The following is a 23,312-nucleotide window of genomic DNA, read 5'->3' on the forward strand; positions in this document are numbered from 1 at the left end:
ATGATAGCACTGGCCACCACAGACTCGTAGAACATCCTCAGCATCTTCTGGCAGATGTTAATAGACCTCAGTCTCCTCAGGAAATAGAGATGGCCCTGACCCTTCTTGTACACAGCCTCAGTGTCCAGTCCAGTTTATTGTCAATTCATATCCCCAGGTATCTGTAATCCTCCACCATGTCCACACTGACCCCTTGGATGGGAACAGGGGTCACCAGTGCCTTAGCCCTCCTCGGGTCCACCACCAGCTCCTTAGTCTTTTTCACATTAAGCTGCAGATGATTCTGCCTGCACCATGTGACAAAGTTTCCCACCGTAAGGAGTAAATCGGGGGACCGCTTCGTCGAGCACGTCTGCTCCGTCCGCCACAACAGACAGGATATCCCGGTTGCCACCCACTTCAACTCTGCTTCACATTCCCATTCGGATATGTCCATACATGGCCTCCTCTACTGCCATGATGAGGTCAAACTCAGGTTGGAGGAACAACACCTCATATACCGTCTGGGTAGTTTCCAGCCCCTTGGTATGAACATCGAATTCTCCAACTTCCGGTAATTCCCTCCCTCTTCCTTCCCCCATCCCACTTTCTCTTTGCCTCCTCTTCCAGCTGCCTATCACCTCTCTGATGATTCTGTCTTCTTCTACTATCCATAGTGCTTTCCCCTTACATTCCTTCTTCACCTCTCCTGCCTATCCCCTCCCTCACCCATTGATCTTTCCTCTGATTGGTTTTTCACCTGGCACCTACCAGCCTTCTCCTTCCTACCCTCCTCCCACCTTCCTTATAGGGCCCCTGCCGCCTCCTTCTTCAGTCCTGACGAAGGGTCTTGGCCCGAAACATTGACTGCTCGTTTCCACAGATGCTGCCCGACCTGCTGAGTTCCTCCAGCGTGTTGTATGTGTTGGTAGGGTAAAGGCTTGCTGTCATTTTCTCCTCAGGTTGGGTGAGACTAGAACTCGAGATCATCGGTTCAGGGAGAAAGGTGAAATATTTAAGGGGAATCTGACTGGGAACTTTTCACTCAGAGGATGGTGGGAATGTGGAACAAACTGCCAGCTGAAGTGGTAGATATGAGTTCATTTGTAAAATTTAAAATAAGTTTGGATAGGTACATGGATGAGTGAAAAATAGGGAGCTATGGCGCACCTGCAGGTAGATGGGACGAGATAGAAGAACAGGCTGGCATGGACTAGATAGGCCAAAGAACCTGTTTCAGCTCTGTACTGCTTTATGGCCATAATTCAATAAGCATCCTAAAGCCACAAGACACAAGCTCTGTACATCCATACTTCAATTTAGCAATGAGAAACCCAAATAAATTAAATGTTAATCATTTCTTCACTAAGCACCCTCAATGACATAAATAAAGGTGGCATCTGACAGATATCCAGCACAGTGCAAAATAAAATCTAGAAGTTGAATGACCATCTTGCAGATATAAAATTGGTGGTTGTAAATTGAATTTTGCTCCCAGCATCTTTTTAAGTGTAGCTGTCTAAAACTAACAATATATAATTATACCCATAACCAAAACTGGATTCCAATGATAAGAAAATCATATTTCAGTTGATTTTTATTAATGGCAGCCTGATAAATCCAAACACAATCGACAAAATTCAAAATGAGGAAAAGCAAAAATATGCATTATAGTCACTGGTTATGTTCAATAAGGGAAGTGTGTTCATTTCCTGTGTTTTGTTGAGCTGTCTTAGCCACTTATAACAGCAATCCTCTGTCACAACAGCACAACAGCACAAGGACTGTGCATGCAACAAATATGGTATGCAGGCAGGCAGGCAGAACTAGATTTGTAGAACATAAAAGCTAATTTCCAGGAATGTTCTCCTGTTGACAGAGCAAAGGTATCAACAGGGAATTAAAATAAATTAGTTGCACAGTGTTCAAAATTTTCTATAAGCTGCCTTGAACTTCATGAAAGATGATCAGGAAGGCAACCTTGAAGAATGGAGAGGCCAAATGCTCTTAGCAATAAGTGAAAGTGAAATTCTTTTCAGTTATGTGCATTCATTCATTACATTTCCATATTGGTCTTCAGGGAAAGAGTGTGGAAAAGTGTTTCCTTCCGTCACAGCTAAATATTTGCTATTTTAAGAGTGGGATAGTGGCACAGCTTCAGTAATCCAGTTCGACCCAAAGTGTTATCTTTGTGGAGTTTGCACATTCTCTCTGTGACCAAGCTGTTTCTCCACATTCTCACATTCTCCCATATCTTAAAGACTTATTGTCTGGTGGGTTAATTGGTCACTCTAAATTGCCCCAAGTAAAATTGTGTGTGTGGGGGGAAATTGATGGGATATCGGGGGTGATTAAAACAAGGTTTGTATGGGATTAAAGTAAATAGATGCTTGATCAGTACAGACTTGATGGGCTGAAGGCCATGTTTCAGGACTGTATGACTCTAAATTTTGGTTATGATTTCACTACAAATAACTAAAAGAAGAAACCTTTCCTCTTCTGCCACAGTTCAGTTATAATGTCAAATAAAACTCAGCCTCATTCTAAGTAGGAAGGCAAAAGTAATCTACTGCAGATGCTGAAAAGATGCAACGGAGAGTCAGAAGTGCTGTAAATGATCAGATCAGAAAGCAGTGTCCCAAGAATAGGCTGATACAGTAAGACAGGGAATTGTACTGTGTGAGATGAAAGCACTGAGCATTTGCTATATCTTCATTTTAGTCTCTCATTGCAAACAGTGGAAGTTGAAAGGCAAAAACTTCCACTGTTCTCAGTCTTTTGTAGTCTGTTACTATTTTTCTCCTTGACGTCTCTAATCTTGCTGTGAAGCAGTCAGAAACAAGAGTGCTCTGAGGGAAGGAGGAGGGGAATGTATTTAAGCATCATCTTTCACATCTTTGTAATATCTCAAAGTCCTTCACAACAGATTAATTACATTTAGATAGGTTCTTCAATGTACAATGTAAAATATGGCAACAAATTGGCAGAAGGAACAGATCAGTTAATTTGCTTTCAGGTGGCGTTAAAATAAGAGATCAGTACACTGCAGAGGGTGATGAGCTGTCAGAGGAAGGCAGGTATAATAGTATCATTTAAGAAGCACTTGAATGGGTACATGGAGAGGCAGGGCTCAAAGCAACATGGAACAATTGCAGGAATTTGTGACTACCGGTAGTTCAGTGGGCACTATGGCTGTCTTCGACCTGGTTGGGCCAAAGGCCCTGTGTCTGTGCTTTGATCTTCTATGAATCAATTAGTACGTACTTCTTTAGATGGGATTGTTCACTGCTGGGCAGTATGGTGGCACAGCCTCACAGGTTCAAGCACCCTGGTTCAATGCTGATCTCTGAAGCTGGCTGCGTGGAGTCTGTGTGTTCTTCCCATGAGGGTGGGATTCTTCTGGTCTCCTGCTTTCCGCACAGAGAGGCTGGCTGCCGTAAAGTACCCTTCAGTGTTGCTTCCTCAGAGTTTTCTTTTTGTTTATGATAAACAGCTTGACGCTGAACACAAATATAATTTCACTCTACTTATATCATGTAGGAATTTGGAAGAAGAAGAAATAAACTTTTACTAAATATAATGTGTTTAATTGCATAATGGAGATGACACTTTGCAATCATTCAACTAAGTTAAAAATATCTTGTTGATGATTTTCATTGGTACTAAGTGTCTGAGACTTTTTGCTTAAGTGTCTAACAATAATCAGACAGTATTGATGGATTCCAGTTGACCTGATACTGTTTCTCCATGACTGAAGTGTCCCCGGGAAACCTTTCACCATGCTCGTCACTGACAGTGGCAAGGTTGGCCAACCTGTTTGATTTAGGGACCAACAAAAATGCCTTCCTGATCTTGGTGTCAGTTATTCTGACTTGAATTAGGAACTGAAATAACAGATATAGGCAATTTCAAAACATGGTACGTGATAGGGAAATTTTGTGGTGATTTTCATGATCAGCAGCCCAAAATCTATATGATACACCCAAAAATATTCAAGAAGCACAATCTTTGTTGTGCACTGTAATTAAATGGGAAGTGATGAGACTGTGCGAGAAAATAAGTCGCAGAACTACAAAGAAATGGGGCTGATGGAATAGTGCTGCTGGGAGCTAGCATGCATCTGAAGGGTCAAATGGCCTCCTTCAGTTTTACATTAAGTAATTTGCATCTACTGCACAAAGTGCCGTGGCTTCAGTTTAGTTTAACTTTCCGATGCTTACCTATAATTTATATATACAGAGCCTATAAAAAAACTCCCCCCCCCCCCCGGAAGTTTCAGGTTCTATAACATTGAATCACAGTGGATTTAATTTGGCTTTTTTGACAGAGATCAGCAGAAAAAGACTCACATCAAAGTGAAAACAGATCTCTACAAAGTGATTTAAGTTAATTAGAAATATAAAACAAAGAATAATTGATTGCATAAGTACAAGGGGTGATTGATAAGTTCGTGGCTTAAGGTAGAAGGAGTCAATTTTAGAAAACCTAGCACATTTATTTTTCAACATAGTCCCCTCCTCCATGTACACACTTAGTCCAGCAGTCGTGGAGCGTATGGATCCCTTCTTTGTAGAAGTGGTCCACAGCAGGGTGATTGATAAGTTAGTGGCCTAAGGTAGAAGGAGGTGAGTTATTAACTTCAAACTTTCTGCATTTTCACCCAAAGAGTTGAACAGCACGTGCATGTAACAAGAGCGTCTTGGACCTCCAGGTGGCCCACAGCAGGGGTGATTGATAAGTTCATGGCCTAAGGTAGAAAGAGATGAGTTATACAGCTCTTGTTACATGCACGTGCAGTTCAACACTTTGAGTGATTATGCAGAAAGTTTGAAGTTAATAACTCATCTCCTTCTTCCTTAGGCCACGGACTTAAAAATCACCCCCTGCTGTGGACCACTTCTGGAGGTCTAGATGCCGACTTCTACAAAGAAGGGATCTGTATGCTCCACAACTCCCTGGACTAAGTGTGTAAATGTAGGAAAAATAAATGTGCTAGGTTTTCTAAAATTGACTCCTTCTACCTTAGGCTATGAACTTATCAATCAGCCCTCGTATTCACCCCCTTTAAATCAGTATTTAGTAGATGCACACATGAGGAAATCTGCAGATGCTGGAAATTCGAACAACACACACAAAATGCTGGTGGAACACAGCAGGCCAGGCAGCATCTATAGGGAGAAGTACTGTTGATGTTTCGGGCCAAGACGTGTCGAAAGGTCTCAGCAGAACTTTTTTACAGCTATTATTAATGCTTTTTGAGAGGGTGATTTTAGATGCATATCATATTTTTACTGAGTTAGGTATTGTATGTAATTAGTTTTGCTACAGTAAGTGTATGGGACATTGGAAAAAATGTTGAATTTCCCCATGGGTATGAATAAAGTATCTATCTATCTATCTATCTATCTATCTATCTATCTATCTATCTATCTATCTATCTATCTATATATCACAATAGAATCCACCTAACAGAGGAGCCCAAGTATTGAGGCCAATTGTTACTGCCACCATCCTGTCAGCTTGAACCAGCCTGGCCATTCTTCTCTGACCTCTCTCATTAACAATGCACTTTCGCCCACAGAACTGCTGCTGACTAGAAGTTTTTTTTTTGTTTTTCGTACCATTCTCTGTAAATTCTTGAGACTGTTGTGTGTAAAAATCCCAGGAGAACAGCAGTTTCTGAGATACACAAACCACCCCATTTGGCAGCAGCAACCATTTCACAAAGTCACCTAGATCACATGTTCATCCCAGTCTGATGTTCAGTCTAAAGAATGACTGAACTTCTTGAACTTCATTGAGTTTCTGCCACATCATTGGCTGATGAGCTATTTGCATTAATGTGCAGGTGTATCGGTATACCAAATAAAGTGGCCACTGAGTGTTTAGATGTGATGCTACTCTTCCTGCAAGATTCTGGGTGTACTTCAAGTATGCAAGTCTTATGGCATTATTGTTCACACTGACTTGGCTTCTACAATAAGGTTACAAGACTCTGCTGTAGCCAGATAGACTGACAAGATACTGTAGATACTAGAATCTGGTGCACCAAAGAAATTTCCGGAGGGACTCAGCAGGTCAGACAGCATCTGTCAAACACCATCAGCTTACACAAACAAAGTGGCTTGCACTCAAACCAATCCCTCAAACACTTACTGTTTTACTCCTGTTCTAATACTTAAAGATCAAGTGAACTTCTCAATGGTACAATGTTCAATAATATTCTCAATACTCCCAGTTGATTTGAATGCTGAAACTAAGAATTCCATATTCTTAGACATGCCTATAGACATACACCGTCTTTACAGACAGGAGCCACAGCAGATCAGAATTTCCAATAGTTCCCTTTGCAAGACTGGGCTTATTGGTTGAATGGGATTTCTTTTGCACAGTAGATCACTGGGTAGAAAACTGCAAACTGTTACTTGATACTTAACCTGTACTTACCAAGTTCTTTGGTTTACATTAAAATAACATAGAATACATTTTAACATCCTTACGGACAGCTCCAGGTACTGCTCTTTCAAGGTCAAGAACCTAGCAAAATGGCACTTAAGGGTTATAAGTTTCCTCTAGTTATAATGCATTAACTTTTAAATTGCTTCAGAGAGATATTTTGATCAGTCAACATTTTAGCAAATTGCAGCACCAGTAACTTTGATTTAGTGCAATATTAATATTTATAGTGCATTTGAAATGCGTTCTCAGTTTTAACAATGTGCCAAATCATCTGACATTCCCACGACTTCTCTATGTCACAAGATAATTCATTACTGGATATTATTTTACTATTACAAGGAACGTTTATTCTCGGCCAAGATCTCCCAAGAAACCTTTCAATATTCCTTCATTGTGCAGACCTGATCCCCCTGGCTTAGAGTTCCATTTAAAAAGCAAATGATGGATGCTAATCTCTCTGCCACTCTACTGTCAGTATTCATGTGAATGCAGTAGAGAAAATGACTACACACTGAGGGGAAGGAGCGAAACAAAGAGATCAGCACTGTGGAATGACTGCAGAGCTTATGGCATATGTAACTGAATATAAAGTGGATAAAAGACACCGTGAAGGGTAACCAGATCGCAGGATATGTGTGGAGTGGGCTTCGTTTTCCATCATTAAAATACATTTCCTTCAAATGGATTTTTCCCAATCTATATCATTTTGTAATTCAGCTTGCTTTTCATTCATGCCATATATCACTAGGGCAGTCATACAGAAATAAGAGCCCCTACAATCGAAGTTATATATGTATCAGTGAAAAGATGAACACAAGTTCAAAATGCTGGGATACCCAGCAGGTTGGGAACAGTTACGTTTATCAATCAACAAACCATCTCTACATCTTAACCAATTATTTCTACACAAAATTGATTTTGATGAGGAAGGCCACTTAACTCATCATTGCTCAAGCACATGTAAAGCTTTTATTATGCAGCAGCACAAAAGCCAAACGCTTTCTGAAAGTGCTTTCAGGAATCTGATCTGTGTCCAGACTAATCAGAATTTAATATGGTTGAAAAACAGAAAACTGAAGATGTTAGAAATCAAACAAAAAAAAAGAAAATGCTGAGGATCTCAGTAGGTAAGGCAGCATCTGTGGAGAGAGAAACAAAGTTTCAAGAAACATTATCTCTGTTTCTCCCTCCAGTGGTGCTGCCTGACCTGTTGAGTACACCGAGCATTTTTCTGTTTTCATTTCAGAATTTCATGTCACTCATTGATTCAGAAGAGTAATGAATTTGGTCCATCTGCACCATGAAGCCCCTTATTCTATTGCTGCAGTTGGGTTATAGGGTTACTTTTTGTATACGGCTTAAAACCTTCAGAATTGGAATCAAAATCAGTTTTATTGTCATTGACATATGTCGTGAAATCTGGAGTTTTACGACAACACTACAGTGCAGAACATAAAAAAATTATGAGCTGCAGTAAAAGTTAGGCACTGTAAAAGAGGAATAGTGAAGCAGTGTTCATGGGTTCGAGGACCGTTCAAAAATCTGGTGGCAGAGAGGAAGAAGCTGTGGATCTTCAAGTTCCTACACCTCCTTGTAGAGGGTAGTAATGAGAAGAAGGCATCTTGCACATTTTTCTCAAGGTGAAAAACCTGAACCTTTGTTCACATTGCTAAGGTCTGTGCAGCATGAGATCTTCGTGATTTGTTTTCTGGCCTGAAACTCCCTACAGTCGCACTTAAAAGATGAACGTATTTATGCTATGTACTTCCCTGGTAATTTATTTTATAATTTTATCATTATTTGGCACGAGAAAATAGTCATCTTCCCTCCTTGATCATAACGTTGCCCTGCTGCCAGAACTTGTTGAACAATTTAACAATAGGCAATCTGTCCGGGATTAGCATGTCATAACCACTGTGATTGTGATTTACTCACTCTGCATAGTTCTGGGAGCATGCTTATTTCTTTCCCCTTGAGAATAGCACAGTTACCACTATGCCGCATGCCAAACAGCTGCAGGGATACCCAGATCTGGGGAATTGTGGCATGCTGGTTAAATCATCGGACTGGCATCTAATAGCTTGGAATATTGAAATGGAGAATGAGCTCAAGTCCTTCTGAGGCATGTGAATTTAAATTTAAGTCATTTCAATAAATCTGGAATAATTTCAATAATGGCAATCATAAGGCTATCCAATCACCATTAAGAGAAACAAATCTGTGTGGTTCATTAGATTGTCCTTCCTTACCCAGTCCGGGCTAAACTGGCAGCACACTGGTACAGCAGGTGGTGCTGCTTCCTCACAGCTTCTGGTGACTTTGGTTTGAGTTTAACCTCCTATGATACCTGTGTAGAGTCTTCACATTCTCTCTCTGAAAGCATGGGTTGCACCTGGTTGCTTTGGTTTCATCCCACATCCCAGAGAAGTGCTGACTGATCAGTTAATTGATTACAATAAATTATCCCTGGTAACGGTAAGAGGTAGCAGGGTCAGGGCAGGCTTGATATTCATGTGAGGGAAGATACATTAGAACAGGAGTTTCCAACCTTTAAGCAAGGCATCCATGGACCCCAGGTTGGGAACCCCTGAGTAGAGGAATCAGATTGTTGGGTTGTTGAGCTAGCATTGGCTCCATGAGCCAAGTGACTTGTATAAAGAATTAAAAAGATATGTAATTCCACTGTTTTGATGCTGTTATTGAGGCACCAATGTGCAGGATTGAAAGAGGCTGCAGAGGATATTAGATTCAGCCAGCTTCATCATGGAAACGAGCCTCTCACCTTTGCCATCTGGATATGCCCTCTTTTCATCACTACCAGGATGAGGAGGTAAAGGAGCCTGAACAAGACCGACTGTCAACATCTTAACAGCAAGCTTTTTCCCCTTTGCCATCAAGTTTCTGGATGGGCTATCTATCTATCTTTCTATCTAACCAACCAGTATCAGTCTATCTGATACCAATCTATTATAACTCATCACAATTTTTATGCCTGACACAAAACAACAAATTTCATGACTTTCGTCAGTGACAATAAACCTGATTCTGATTCTCATATTGGTTGACAGGAGACGTCAGATGCTGTAATCTGGAGAAATGGGCAATCTGCTGGAGAACATCTGTAAGAGGAAAGGAATTATCGATGTTCCAGAATGATACTCTGCAGAATGCGGGTCAAGTCAGTGGGAAAAATATTGCATGACAATAAAACAAATCCATCACAAAAACAGAGCTATGCACAGTATGAAAGAAGAGGACCAGGTGCATTTGGGAAAAAAAATCTTCCTACTTCTAAATGATGATTGCAACTAAATTAAAAATGCAAGAAAACGAGGTTTGTTAACTTTGTGTAAAACAGCTTCCCTTTCACTGTGGAACTGGTCATCTCAGCTGTGATTAGTCTATGTTTGCCTTGGGACAGTGTGTAGGACTGTGGCAGTGTTAATGCAAGTAACCTCAGTTCCCAAAGCGAGGGAATGGGAAATGTCAAGCTCTGCCTGCAGCCACCATCCGAAATGTCAAGCAGGGTGGAAGGGCAGATGTGTGAACAATGAGTGATGGGGGCAGACCCAGCTACTCAGCCGAGAGCCCACTGAACGAACATCACTTGAGGAATGATTACTCTGGGGATCGAATGGAAGATTGCCGTGAATGTTTTAATCATAACTTTCAGCACGGGGAGAATGCTGGAATAAGACATAAAAAGAAGCGTGCTAGTCGTAAAGCATGCAAGCTGACCCTTCAGCACATACAGTATGTGTGTGTTGACCGGCAACACTTAGTCGTATACTAAATTAGTTCTTCATTTTGCATCTCTTTCGGCTCTCCACACTCCCACTTTTCCTGTTGCCCACCTGCACTGCAGGAATTATACAGCAGTTTCTGAATCCACCAACTAGCACATCTCTGGTAATGAGGGAGGAAACCCATGCAGTCACAAAGGGAAATAGTAAACTGCACACAGACAGTACCCCCAGGCATGACTGAACTCCAGTTCCTGGAGCTGCTAGCCAGCGGCACTACAGCCTGCACAATGTGCAGACATCTTAAAAGATGTTTTCTGGGATGTTATGCCAAAGTTGTATAAGATGTTTGACAGGCTAAATTTGGAATCTTGTGTTCAATTTAGGTCACCTGAGTAAACAGTCATTAACAAGAGAAAATCTACAGAACACACACACACACACACACACACACACACACACACACACACACACACACACACACACACACACACACACACACACACACACACACACACACACACACACACACACACCACCACCACCACCACCACCACCACCACCACCACCACCACCACCACCACCACCACCACCACCACCCCGAGAAACTCCGAAGGCCAGGCAGCATCTATGGAAAAGAGTACAGTCAACATTTGAAATGGAAGAGATGCGGTTGAGGGTAGCATTGGTGGTGGAGGAAGGGAAGCCCCTTTCTTGGAAGATGGAGAACATCTCCTTTGTTCTGGAATGAAAAGCCTTATCCTGAGAGCAAATGTGCTGGAGACAGAGGAATTGAGAGAAGTGGATGGCATTTTTACAAGTAACATACTGGGAACAGGTATAATCCAGGTAGCTGTGAGAGTCTGTGGGCTTATAACAGACATCAGTAGAAAAGCTATCTGTGAGATAGACGCGGAGAGATCGAGAAAGGGGAGGGAGGTGTCGGAAATGGACCAGGTAAATTTAAGGGCAGGGTGGAAGTTGGAAGCAAAGTTGATAAAGTCAATAAGCTCCACATGGGTGCAGGAAGTAGCACAAATGCAGTCGTCGATGCAGCATAGAAAAAGTTGGGGAGTGATACTATTTTAGGCTTGAAACGTAGACTGTTCCACGTAGCCAACAAAAAGGCAGGCATAACTGGGACCCAAGCCAGTGCCCAGGGCTACACTTTTTGTTTGGAGGAAGTGGGAGAAGCCAAAGGAGAAATTATTGACAGTGAGGACGTCCCACCAGATGGAGGACAGCGGTGGTGGAGTGGAACTGGTTGGGTCCAATGTCCAGAAAGAAATCAAAATTGAAAGAAGCAGGGCATGGAGGTGTATAGGGACAGGACATCCATGGTGAAAATGAGATGACTAAGCCTAGGGAACTTGAAATTATTGAAAAGATCATGGATGTAGGTAGCAGGGGACTGAACCTGGGGGTATAAAAAAAAACAATAAAATGGCGTACAGACAGGATGGAAGATCTTGAGGCCTGATGGCAGGCAAATAACCTCTTCCTCAATTTTTTTCAAGGCAAAGGAGATGGCTATCAACTTCAGGAAAACTAACACCCCTTTTTACATCAGCAGCACAGCAATGGAAACTGCGATTAGCTTCGAATTCCTGGGACTGCACAATTCGCACAACTTCTCATGATCTCATTACACACTTTTGCACAATTAGGAAAGCTAACCAACACCTCTACTTTGAGAGGATGTGAAGAGCGGTGCTATGCGCATCTATACTCACGTCATTCAACAAATGCACAGTAGAGAGCATCCTCCCAAGTTACATCACTGCATGGTACGGAAAACGCATGGTGGCAGACTGAAAGGTTCTACGATGGGTAGGTACTGGAAAAGGGCCACTAACATCATGAATGACCCTACCCACTGTGCTCATGGACTGTTTGTCCCATTCCCATCAGGGAGGAGGCTACATTGCATCCACGCCAGGACCATCAGACTCCTAATGTTAGTCCTGACGAAGGGTCTCAGCCCAAAACGTCGACAGTGCTTCTCCCTACAGATGCTGCCTGGCCTGTTGTGTTCCACTACCATTTTGTGTGTGTTGCTTGAGACTCCTAAACAGTTACTTACCCCAGGCACCTGCTGATCAGACCTTCACCCACTAACTTGCCTGTCCATACCCGCTACCACCAGTCTTTATTACCCAACTTTGTATATGCATACAAGTTGCCATGTAAAATCAATACTTCTCTCAAGCAGAATTGCACACTTAATGTACTCACTCAGTGGACTGTGAAGCCAGCAGGTCAACGTAGGAGATTACAAATTGCTGAAATTTTTTGTGTTGCTCTTCCCACCGATCATCCACTGAGTAGTAGTTGGGAAGTGGGGCTCCAAACAGAATCTCACTACGAAGCAGCGAACTTTTCATGTTTTCTGCTGTGAGACCTTCATCAACGTACCAGTAAAACTCAGGGTGAGTAATAGCCAGCTGGAGAGAGCCTGTCAAATTAAAAGATACATGCATCACACCCAGTTAATAAGCAAAACAATATGCAGGATATGCAAGTCAAATCAAGGATAACAAGTCTTGGAAATTTTTCTTTTCCCTGGAATATCATTAAAACAAATACAGTGACATTCCTTCAGCCTTCAATTTATTTTTTAGTTCTTACATCTTCTTAAAATCTAGGGTTTTTCACATAATACAACAGAACCATTTTAAGACCATTTCCCAATTTGTCTGGTCTTCTCTCCTACTCCTTCTAACCAGCTGGTACCTCGTCTAAGATGGGTAGAGGTTTAACCTGAGAAATAAAAAGGATCTTCTGTGCAATCAAAGGGATCACATCATGAGAGAAATACTCAAGACTAGAGATGGAAATATTCAGTAGCATCTGTGGAGTGATTTCAAGTCATCGAAACCTAAAATGATCTGAAACAAGATAAAGTCTGCAGATGCTGAAAATAGAAACAGCACACACAAAATGCTGGAGGAACTCAGCAGGCCAGGCAGCATCTATGGAAAAGAGTACAGTCGACGTTTTGAGCTGAGACTCTTTAGCAGGATGAATTTGATGATCTGAAACGTTGAACTCTTGTGTGTTACACCACGGATGCTGCCTGGACTGCTGAGAAGTCACCATTTTCTAATATATTTCAGATTTCCAGCATTTGTCTTTGAAAGACAATTTTACAATTTTACAATTTTACTCCTTCAATTTTAAATTAACAATTCGACACACCAAGATTTGGTCATCCTAAAATATACAGTAAGTTGGGCCAAGGCCTTAAGAAAGCTTTTTTTTAGAAGATGTACTATTCAGCAATGTTTAAAACAATGCTGTTAAGTCATCTTAAATATTCTACTGTCACCTGTGGTGCACTCTTAGTGTAATGTTCCACCCTGTGTGGTACCCTGTACAGTGTTTTTTTTTGCTGGAGGGGTTAGACACAGATGTTGTCAGCAGCAGTCAGTGATTTATGAATTCCTAATGATTATCTAACTTACTTCAAACCCCATACACAATACACACTATTGATTTATGTATGTCTACATAATAAACATTGCTTCATTTTGAAGTAATTCATCTTATGTTGACAATCTTGAGTTGTCTCAGAGATGCGTGGTTAAATGAAAAATCAACACAAGGTTTTCTTGCTTTGTAATACATTAGTGAGCTCGGCCTGTGATGGATCCATGCACTCATACCTAACAATAAGGCACAAGAGACACAGATTGAAAATCAACTCTAATCTTGCCATCTGCTGCCTGAAATTGAAGGTAAAAAAATTGATCTGAATGACATTTAAACTGGTGTAGTTCCCTATGCAAGGCAGAGCTTAAGCCTGCTACTGGGGACTGCTCTATCTACAAAGTGGGGATCCATATGCCAAATGAAAAAACACACATATCAAATCCAGATAATGAGCAAAACAATATGCAGGATATTCCTTATGCTTTAAACTGGGTTCAGAAGCTTGCTTAAAATGATGCATCTCCACACATCAGATTCCCATTTGACCAAAGTCAGAAGAGTCAGATCAGAGCTAAGAAGTCTTGGGAGATTTTGTTTTCCCTGAAAATCATTAAGACAAATAAGTGTAATTCCTTCAGCCATCAACTTATTTTAAAAATTATTACATTTTCTTAAAAGCTATGGTTTTTCATATAATACAGCAGAACCACTTCCCAATTTGTCTGGTCTTCTCTCCTACTCCTTCTAACCAGCTGGTACCTTGTCTGAGATGGGTAGGGGTTAAATCTGAGAAATAAAAAGTATCTTCTGTGTAATCAGGGAAATCACATCATGAGAGAATTACTCAAGAGTAGAGATGGAAATATTCAGCAGCATCTGTGGAGAGCAAAACAATTCAAATCATCCAAACAAGAGCCAACAGCTGCTTTTGCTATCTGGGTTTTGGAGTGCAGAAAATCTCACATCATTTGCCCAAGGGTGAAAACAGTGCTGTATCCTCGAAATTTAATTACCGCAGGAGTGGTGTGTGTGCTTGTGTGTGGAATTGAGTGCATTTCCTTGTAGTGAGATTGCTAAAACATAGGGAAATTCAGTACCTATATTAACTACATTAAAGCATGTACAATGTGTCAGGATACATGACTTTTTCTTAGAAATAAAAAAATAGTAAATGTTGGAAATACTTGTTTTACCTTTTAAAGCTTTCAGAGTCTATTGTAGATGACTTCTACATTATGACAGTGTGAAAGTTATTAAAGTTCTCTCCCATCTCCCATTTCTCTATACACCAATGACCGTGTCTCCAGTCATCCATCGGTTAAATTGGTAAAGTTCACTGATGACACCATTTTCATTGGACACGTCACCAGAGGAGACAAACCTAAGTGATACCAGGAAGTAAATAAGCTAGGGTCCTGGTGCAATCACAACAAATTGGACCTGAATGCCTCAAAACCATGGAGCTGCATACTGAATTGAGGAGAAATGTGTCTCCTCTCCACCCATTCATCGCCAACAAATCTACAATTAGCACCATTTCAATATTCAGGTTCCTGGGCATCATATTTTCCACGGGACTTTAGGGTTCTAACATTTAACTATCATTCATTCTTTGGGGCACTCCTCTGTTTTCATGGATGGTTGCGATGAAAAACCATATCTCTTTCATTATCAAAAGGGTTTGTCGGAGGATGTACTTCTTATAGTAATTGGTACAATTCCATCATCCCTGGAGCCTACTGGTGCAATTCTACACTGCTGTCAAAGACAGCATCCTCACATCAGTCATTATTGTCTGGCTTGGTGTAGCATCCTCTCACACTATGAGAAAACTAAAACGAAATGTCAGGTCAACAGAGTAGGTCATTGGCTACAGTTTACCATTACTACAGGACGTGTATGTGTCCAGGACAAAGAAGTGGGCAGGAAAATTATTGTGAACACTACCCACCTTGCAAATTGCTTTTTCGAAAAGCTCCCTTCTGGAAATTGCTAGAGGGCCATTAAAACAAAAACTGCATGCCATCTTAAAAGTTTCTTCCCCCAAGCAATTAATCTGATCAGCCATGCTAGCTAGTCCTCCCCACCTCCCCCTATCTATTACTCCCCCCCCCATAACTGCAATGCACCATAAACATTTTAAATCCCTTTTTATAATGCAGTTTACATTGTAAATTCATGATGCTATTTATGTAATTATGTACATTTTTAACTTTTATATCATTCTTTTTTCTTGAAAGTTGTTGCTTTTTAATGCATGTTGCACCCTGACCAACACACTACAGTAAACATACAGTCAGTGGCCACCTTATCAGGTACATCCTGTATGGTATAGTCCTGATGAAGGGTCTTGGCCCAAAATGTCAACTGTTTACTCTTTTCCACAGGTGCTGCCTGGTCTGCTGAGCTCCTCCAGCAATTTATGCATGTTGCTAGGATTTCCAGCATCTGCAGATTTGTTTGTCTCTCACTAACAAGGTGTCTTTGTCCATAGAACTGCCACTCACTGTATGCTTTTTCAGTTTCTCACACCATTCTCTGTAAACTTCAGGAAATCGCAGATCAGCAGCTTCTGTGATACTCAAACCACCTTGCCTGGCACCAACAATCATTTCCCGGTCGAAATCACATAGGCCGTGTCCGCATGCTTTTACACACTGAGTTGCTGCCACATGATGGCTGATTAGTTATTTACATAAATGAGCAGGTGTACAGATGTACCTAATAAAGTGGCCACTGAGTGTATATGGCGAATAAAGTTGCACACACAAAATGCAGGTGGAACGCAGCAGGTCAGGCAGCATCTAGAGGGAGAAGTGCTGTCGATGTTTCGGGCCGAGACCCTTCGTCAGGACTAACTGAAAGGAAAGATACTAAGAGATTTGAAAGTAGGAGGGGGAGGGGAAAATGCGAAACGATAGGAGAAGACCGGAGGGGGTGGGGTGAAGCTGAGAGCTGGAAAGGTGATAGGCAAAAGGGATACAGAGCTGGAGAAGGGAAAGGATCATGGGATGGGAGGCCTAGGGAGAAAGAAAGGGGGAGGAGAGCACCAGAAGGAGATGGAGAACAGGCAGAGTGATGGGCAGAAAGAAAGAAAAAAAAAGAGGAGGGGGAAAAAGTTAACTATATCAGGGATGGGGTAATAAGGGGAGGAGGGGCATTAACGGAAGTTAGAGAAGTCAATGTTCATGCCATCAGGTTAGAGGCTACTCAGCCGGTATATAAGGTGTTGTTCCTCCAACCTGAGTGTGGCTTCATCTTGACAGTAGAGGAGGCCATGGATAGACATATCAGAATGGGAATGGGACGTGGAATTAAAATGTGTGGCCACTGGGAGATCCTGCTTGCTCTGGCGGACAGAGTGTAGGTGTTCAGCGAAACGGTCTCCCAGTCTGCGTCGGGTCTCACCAATATATAAAAGGCCACACAGAGAGCACCGGACGCAGTATACCACACCAGCTGACTCACAGGTGAAGTGTCACCTCACCTGGAAGGACTGCCTGGGGCATTGAATGGTGGTGAGGGAGAAAGTGTAAGGGCAGGTGTAGGACTTGTAGGGCTTGCAAGGATAAGTGCCAGGAGGGAGATCAGTGGGAAGGGATGGGGGGAATGAATGGACAAGGGAGTCTCGTAGGAAGCAATCCCTGTGGAAAGCAGGAAGGCGGGGGAGGGAAAAGATGTGCTTGGTAGTCGAATCCTGTTGGAGGTGGCGGAAGTTACAGAGAATTATACGTTGGTCCTAGAGGCTGGTAGGGTGGTAGGTGAGGACAGGGGGAACCCTATCCCGAGTGGGGTAGTGGGTGGATGGGGTGAGGGCAGATGTGCCGGAAACAGGAGAGATGCATTTGAGAGCAGAGTTGATGGTGGAAGAAGGGAAGCCCCTTTGTTTAAAAAAGGAAGACATCTCCTTTGTCCTGGAATGAAAAGCCTCATCCTGAGAGCAGATGCGACGGAGACGGAGGATTTGTGAGAAGAGGATACAAATACTTCTCATACTACTCTTCTTAGGCCTGGTATAATTCTTGCCTTTCTGAAGGAGGTGGGAACTTCTGACTGTAGCAGTGAGAGGCTTTCAATGTCCTTGAATACTCCCACTGGTTGGTTGGTACAAGTTTTAAGAGCATTACCAGGAACTCCATTAGGGCCTGCCACCTTGCAAAGGTTCACCCTCCTGAAAGACAGCCTGATATTGGCCTCCGAGACAGAGATCATGGGGTCCCCAGGTGTATCAGGGATCTACACAGATCTAGTCATATACCCCCTTTCAAAGTGGGCATAGAAGGAGTTGAGTTCATCTGGTAGTGAAGCATCACTGCCATTCATGCTATTGGGTTTTGCTTTGTAGGAAGTAATGTTTTGTAAACCCTGCCAGAGCTGTTGCGTATCCGATGTCACTGACAACCTCACTCGGAATTGTCTCTTTACTCTTGAAATAGCCCTCCACAAGTTATACCTTGTTTGCTTATACAGACCTGGGTCACCAGACTTAAATGCCACAGATCTGGGCCTCAGCAGACAACAAAACTCCCAGTTCATCCATGGTTTTTGGTTTGGGAATGTCCAGCAAGTCACACTCCAGGGAGCACAGACTCAAATATCACTGTGATGATTGCACGCTCTATTGTTTGGCAACAATAAAGTAATAAAGTAAAGTAAGTTCTCATAGGCACACACTCATCCATATAGGTTTTAAAAATGAAGTCAGTAACAACTGCAGCATACTCATCCAGATTCAAAGATGAATCCCTCAATACAGTCCAGTCCACTGATTCACAGCAGCCCTGTAAGCACTACTGTGCTTCCTGTGATCATAATTTGCTAGAATTTACCGTGTAGCATGAGAGGAAGAAGCTAATGTCAGATATATCAGTATTACAGTGCAGTTAAGGGAACTACAGAGGCATGAGGGAGGAGCTAGCCAAAGTTGATTGAAAGGAGACACTAGCAGCGATGATGGCAGAGAAGCAATGGTTGGAGTTTCTGGGAGCAAATCAGAAGGTGATGTATAGATACATCTCAAAGTAATAGTAGTACTCCAAGGGAGAATGAGGCACCCGTGGCTGACAAGAGCAGTCAAATATAGCATAAAAGCAAAAGAAAAGGCATACAATATAGCAAAATTTAGTGGGAAGCTCGATGATTGGAAAGTTTTGAAAACCAACAAAAGGCAATTAAGAAAGCAATAAGGAGAACAAAGATGAAACATGAAGATAAGCTTACACAGGTAATAATATAAAAGAGAATACTGAAGGTTCTTTAAGCTACATGAAGAGTAAAAGAGAGGCAAAAATTATGCTGGAGAGATAGTAATGAAGGACAAAAAAATGGTGGATCATTTCATCCTAAAGAAGAAGAAGCATTTTAAAGGAAGTATGATGCAACAGTGGCTGACAAAGGAAGTCAATGATAACAAAAAAGCAAAAGAGAGGGCATATAATATTACATAACTTTGTGGGAAACTAAAGGATTGGGAAACCTTAAAAAACAACAAAAGGCAACTAAAAGAGCAATAAGGGAAGAAAAGACTCAATATGAAGGTAAGTTAGCTAATAGTATAATAAAGTCTTTCAGAAACATAAAGAATAAAAGCAAGGCAAGAGTGGACATCAGATCACTGACAAATGATGCTGGAACAGTAGTACTGAATGAAGTGAATAAGTATTTTGCATCAGCCTTCACTGTGGAAGACAGCAGCAACATACCGTCAATTTAATAGAGCCAGGGGGGCAGAAGTGAGTGTAGTCTCCATTACTAAGGAGAAGGTACTTGCCAAGCTGAAAGATCTGAAGGTGGATAATCACCTGGGACAAATGGACAATATCCCAGGTCCCCGAAAGAGGTAGCTGAAGAAATTGTGGAAGCCTTAGAAGTGATCTTTAAGAACCTCTAGAGTCACGAATGGTTCCTTTCTCTTTAAGGAGAAAGGGAAGCAAAAGACAGGATATTACCAGATGGTTAGCCTGACTTCAGTGGCTGGTAAGATTTTAGAGTCCATTATTAAGGACAACACGAGTGAATCTGCAGATGCTGGAAATAAATAAAAACACAAAATGCTGGCAGAACTCAGCAGGCCAGACAGCATCTATGGGAGGAGGTAGTGACGATGTTTCGGGCTGAAACCCTTCATCAGGAGTCACCTGGATGTTGTTTTCTTGGATTTTCAGAAGGCCTTTGACAAGGTGCTACACATGGGTCTGCTAAGCAAGATAGGAGGTCATGGTTTACAGGAAAGATACCAGCACAGAGAGAAGACTGACAGTGAGTAGTGGTGGTCCACAGGTGTTGGTGCTGGGTCCATCATTGTTAATAATCTGGATGATGGAATTGATGATTTTGTGGTCAGATTTGTGGATGATACAAAGATAAGTGGAGGGGAAGGTAGTGTTAAGGAAGCAGGGAGTCTGCAGAATAACTTGGACATGTTTAGAGAAAAAGCAGATGGAACACAGTGTAGGAAAGTGATGGCCATGCACTTTGGTACAAGGAATAAAGATGAAGACAATTTTCTAAATGGGGGGAGAATCCAGAAATAAGAAGAGCAAATGGTCTAGAGAGATCTCAGTCAGGATTTCCAAAAGGATAAATAGCAGGTTGAATCAGTAGTAAGGAAGTCAAATTCAATATAGTCATTTATTTTAAGAGGGGTAGAATATGGAAGTAAGAATGAAATGCTGAGGTTTAGAAGATGTTAGTCAGACATTTGGAGTACTGTGCACAGTTTTGGGTCCCATACCAAAGGAAAGATATGCTGGCCCTGGATAGGGTCCGGAAGAGGTTTATGAGACTGATCCTAGGAATGAAAGGGTTAACGTACGAGGAGCATTTGATGGCTCTAGTTCAGTGCTCACTGTAGTTTAAAAAGACGATGGGAGATCACATTAAAATCAGAATAAAAAGATGTCGTTTTTCAATAGAGATTAGAAAAATTTCTCTCGCCATAGGGTGATGAATTGGTGGAAGCCAGGTCAATGTGTACATTTAAATGTTGATAGATTCTTGATTATTAAGGGTGCCAAAGCTTAGTGGGAGAATGCAAACCAGGGTTGAGCGGGTAAAATATATCAGTCATGTTTGAATAGCAGAGCAGACTGAATGGGCTGAATGGCCTAATTCTGCTCCTATGTTTTATGGTCATAAAGAGCCTTTTCACAATATATTACACCAGGTTTTGCTCGTATTTATGTAGACAGGAGAACATTCCACCTCAGCTGTGCTCAATAGACAGGAAACTCCAAACCCAGGGTGAAACATTTTGCGGTTAATATTCAGAATGTCGCGATTCTTGTTCTGATTATTGTCCTTCTGCAATTATTAAATGTGTGGCATCACCTAGAGTTGACAGTAGTGTTTTATTGAAAGTTGAGGCATATTTCTATGGTAGCTCACTGCAATTGAACTGGCAAATTAAGTTAGTAAGTTGTTTTTTTCAGTACTGAGGTATAGCAAAAAACTTTGTTTTGTATGCCATTCGTACAGGTAATTTCATTACAACAGGCCATTGAAGTCATAGACAAGAAAACAGTAATGGAAAGCAGAACAGTGTTACAGTAATGGAGAATATGCAATGTGTTACGTACCCGTGACACGTGACAGTGGTACCCTTGTCACGTGACTGGGGTTGAAGCTATACTGGACTTGAGGTAATGGTCTTGTGATGGTAGAGTGATGTTATTTTCCCGCCAGTAGAGATCATGTGACAGGTTTTTTTTTACAGGGTATAAAAGGAGGACCCCTCCCTGTGAGGAGGGGCAGTTCGTGGCTGGATTTGCCATGTTGACTTCATGCCACTGCGTGATTTAATGTTATGACGCAGTTTAGTTGAAAGATGAAGTTTTATCTAATGCCTAAAGTTTAAAAGGTCATTGCCAGCAGTTTCTTTACAATACTGCTAGTTGAGAATCAGTGGAGAGTGAAGATCGGAGTTCGGGAGTTAAAGATCGAGGAGAATCGATTTTCGACGGTGAAACGGGTTCGACCTTGTTTGATCCTTATTCGGAAGGATTTCGTTGACTATTCTCGTGTTAATCCCTGGGATTCCAGAACGGATTGAGAATAGTGCGGTAAAGGAAAGGTCAGTGCCTTTAAGCCGTTTCGTTTCGTAAAATTCTTCGTGGGAAAAGTTCGACTTCGGGGACTGAAGCAAAACGACGTGAAAGAGAATTTAAATCGTTTTAAAAAGTCTCTCCTTCTAAATGGACTGTGAGCATTTCGAACTTTTGGCAATACTACTTTAAAGAACTATTCTTGCAACATCGATTTAAGAACTGTTTAAGCTTCATTGCTTTAAGAACTGTTTAGGCTGCCGCACAGCAGCTGATTTCTGGTTACGTTAGTGATTTGTTTACTTTTGGGGGGTTTGTTTTCAGTGTTTAATAAACGTGTTATTTGTTATAAAAACCCTTGCCTAACTCATATATTTATTGTTGCCTGAATATGTAACAAATGCAAGTTGCAAGGCCATTCGGTAGTCTTACAACAGTGGGTAGAAGCTGTCCTTGAGCTTGGCTGTACATGATTACAAAGTTTTTTTATCTTCTAATTGATTGGAGGGGGAAGAGAGACAATATCCAGGGAGAGAGGGGCCTTTGATTATGTTGATCACTTTACCAAGGCACCATGAATTGTAGACAGAGTTTGTGGAGTGGCAGCTGTACTTCGTGATGTTCTGAGCTGTATCCACAACTCTCTGCAGTTTCTGATGGTGATGGGCAAAAGTAGTCGCCCTACCAAGCTATTATGCACCTGGATAGGATTCTTTCATTGGTGGATCGATAAAAATTCATGAGGGCCACAGGAAGCATGACAAATGTCTTTAGCTTCTGAGGAAATAGAGGTGTTAGTGAGCGTTACTAGTCTTGGGGTCAACTGAGCTGAACCAAGACAAGCTATTGGTGATGTTCATTTCCTGGAACTTGAACCTTTCAATCCTCTCAATCCCAGTACCATTGATTGAAATGGAGGCGTGTGCACTACTCCATCTCTACAGTGAATGCCCAGCTCTTTTGCTGACATTGAGAGAAGGGTTGCTGTCAGGACGCCATGTCACTAAGCTCTCTCTCTGTCTCCTCCCTGTACTCTGATGCATTGCTATTTGAAATAAGGCCCATAACAGTGGTCTCATCTGCAAACCTGTGGATGGGTTAGAGTAAAACCCAGCCACACAGTTGTGAGTGTATACCTAGGGAGGTTGCACTGGAATTTTGACCATCTTTCCTCTAAAGTGGTGTAACCTACAGATATTGTAATGCAAGACGTGCATTGTGGTCTCCAAGCAATGATATTTATCACACTTAAAGCCCATGTTACCGAGCGTAACTGAATAAGTCTTACCCATTAAACCTCATACAAAGACCATTTGTTAACTCATACAGGCCTGAAGAGTGTATGAAGAATCCAGCATTTGCAAGTATTATATGTATAGAATCATTTTAATCTTTATCACTATCTTCACCCCTCCCTCCTCCAAATGATTATCTGCCAATCCACCTCTCCTTTGCCAGTTTTGCCCCATCCTTTCCCCTTATCCCTTTATACTCACTTTCTCCCCTCTACTCTTTCAGTCTAGGTGAATGATCTTGGCACAAATCATCGACTGTTCACATTTCCCTCCAAAAATACAGCCTCCCCTGATGAGTTCCTACAGCAGCTTGTTACCTTGAACAGTTTTGTACAACTGACACCAAATCGATAATGGAATAC

General features: G+C 41.7%; 1 protein-coding gene across 4 annotated transcripts in view; it reads right to left on the reverse strand.

Annotated features, from left to right (window-relative positions):
* Positions 1–23,312, reverse strand: part of disp3 (dispatched RND transporter family member 3) — a 613,218-nt gene that overhangs the window by 235,154 nt on the left and 354,752 nt on the right. For all 4 annotated transcript variants that reach the window (XM_073031674.1, XM_073031672.1, XM_073031673.1 and 1 more), the window contains exon 4: positions 12,417–12,636. In XM_073031674.1, the coding sequence (XP_072887775.1) occupies positions 12,417–12,636 (220 nt within the window). The remainder of the gene's footprint in view (positions 1–12,416; positions 12,637–23,312) is intronic.

Source organism: Hemitrygon akajei, chromosome 29 (genome assembly GCF_048418815.1).
Source record: "Hemitrygon akajei chromosome 29, sHemAka1.3, whole genome shotgun sequence".
Lineage (NCBI taxonomy): Eukaryota > Metazoa > Chordata > Chondrichthyes > Myliobatiformes > Dasyatidae > Hemitrygon > Hemitrygon akajei.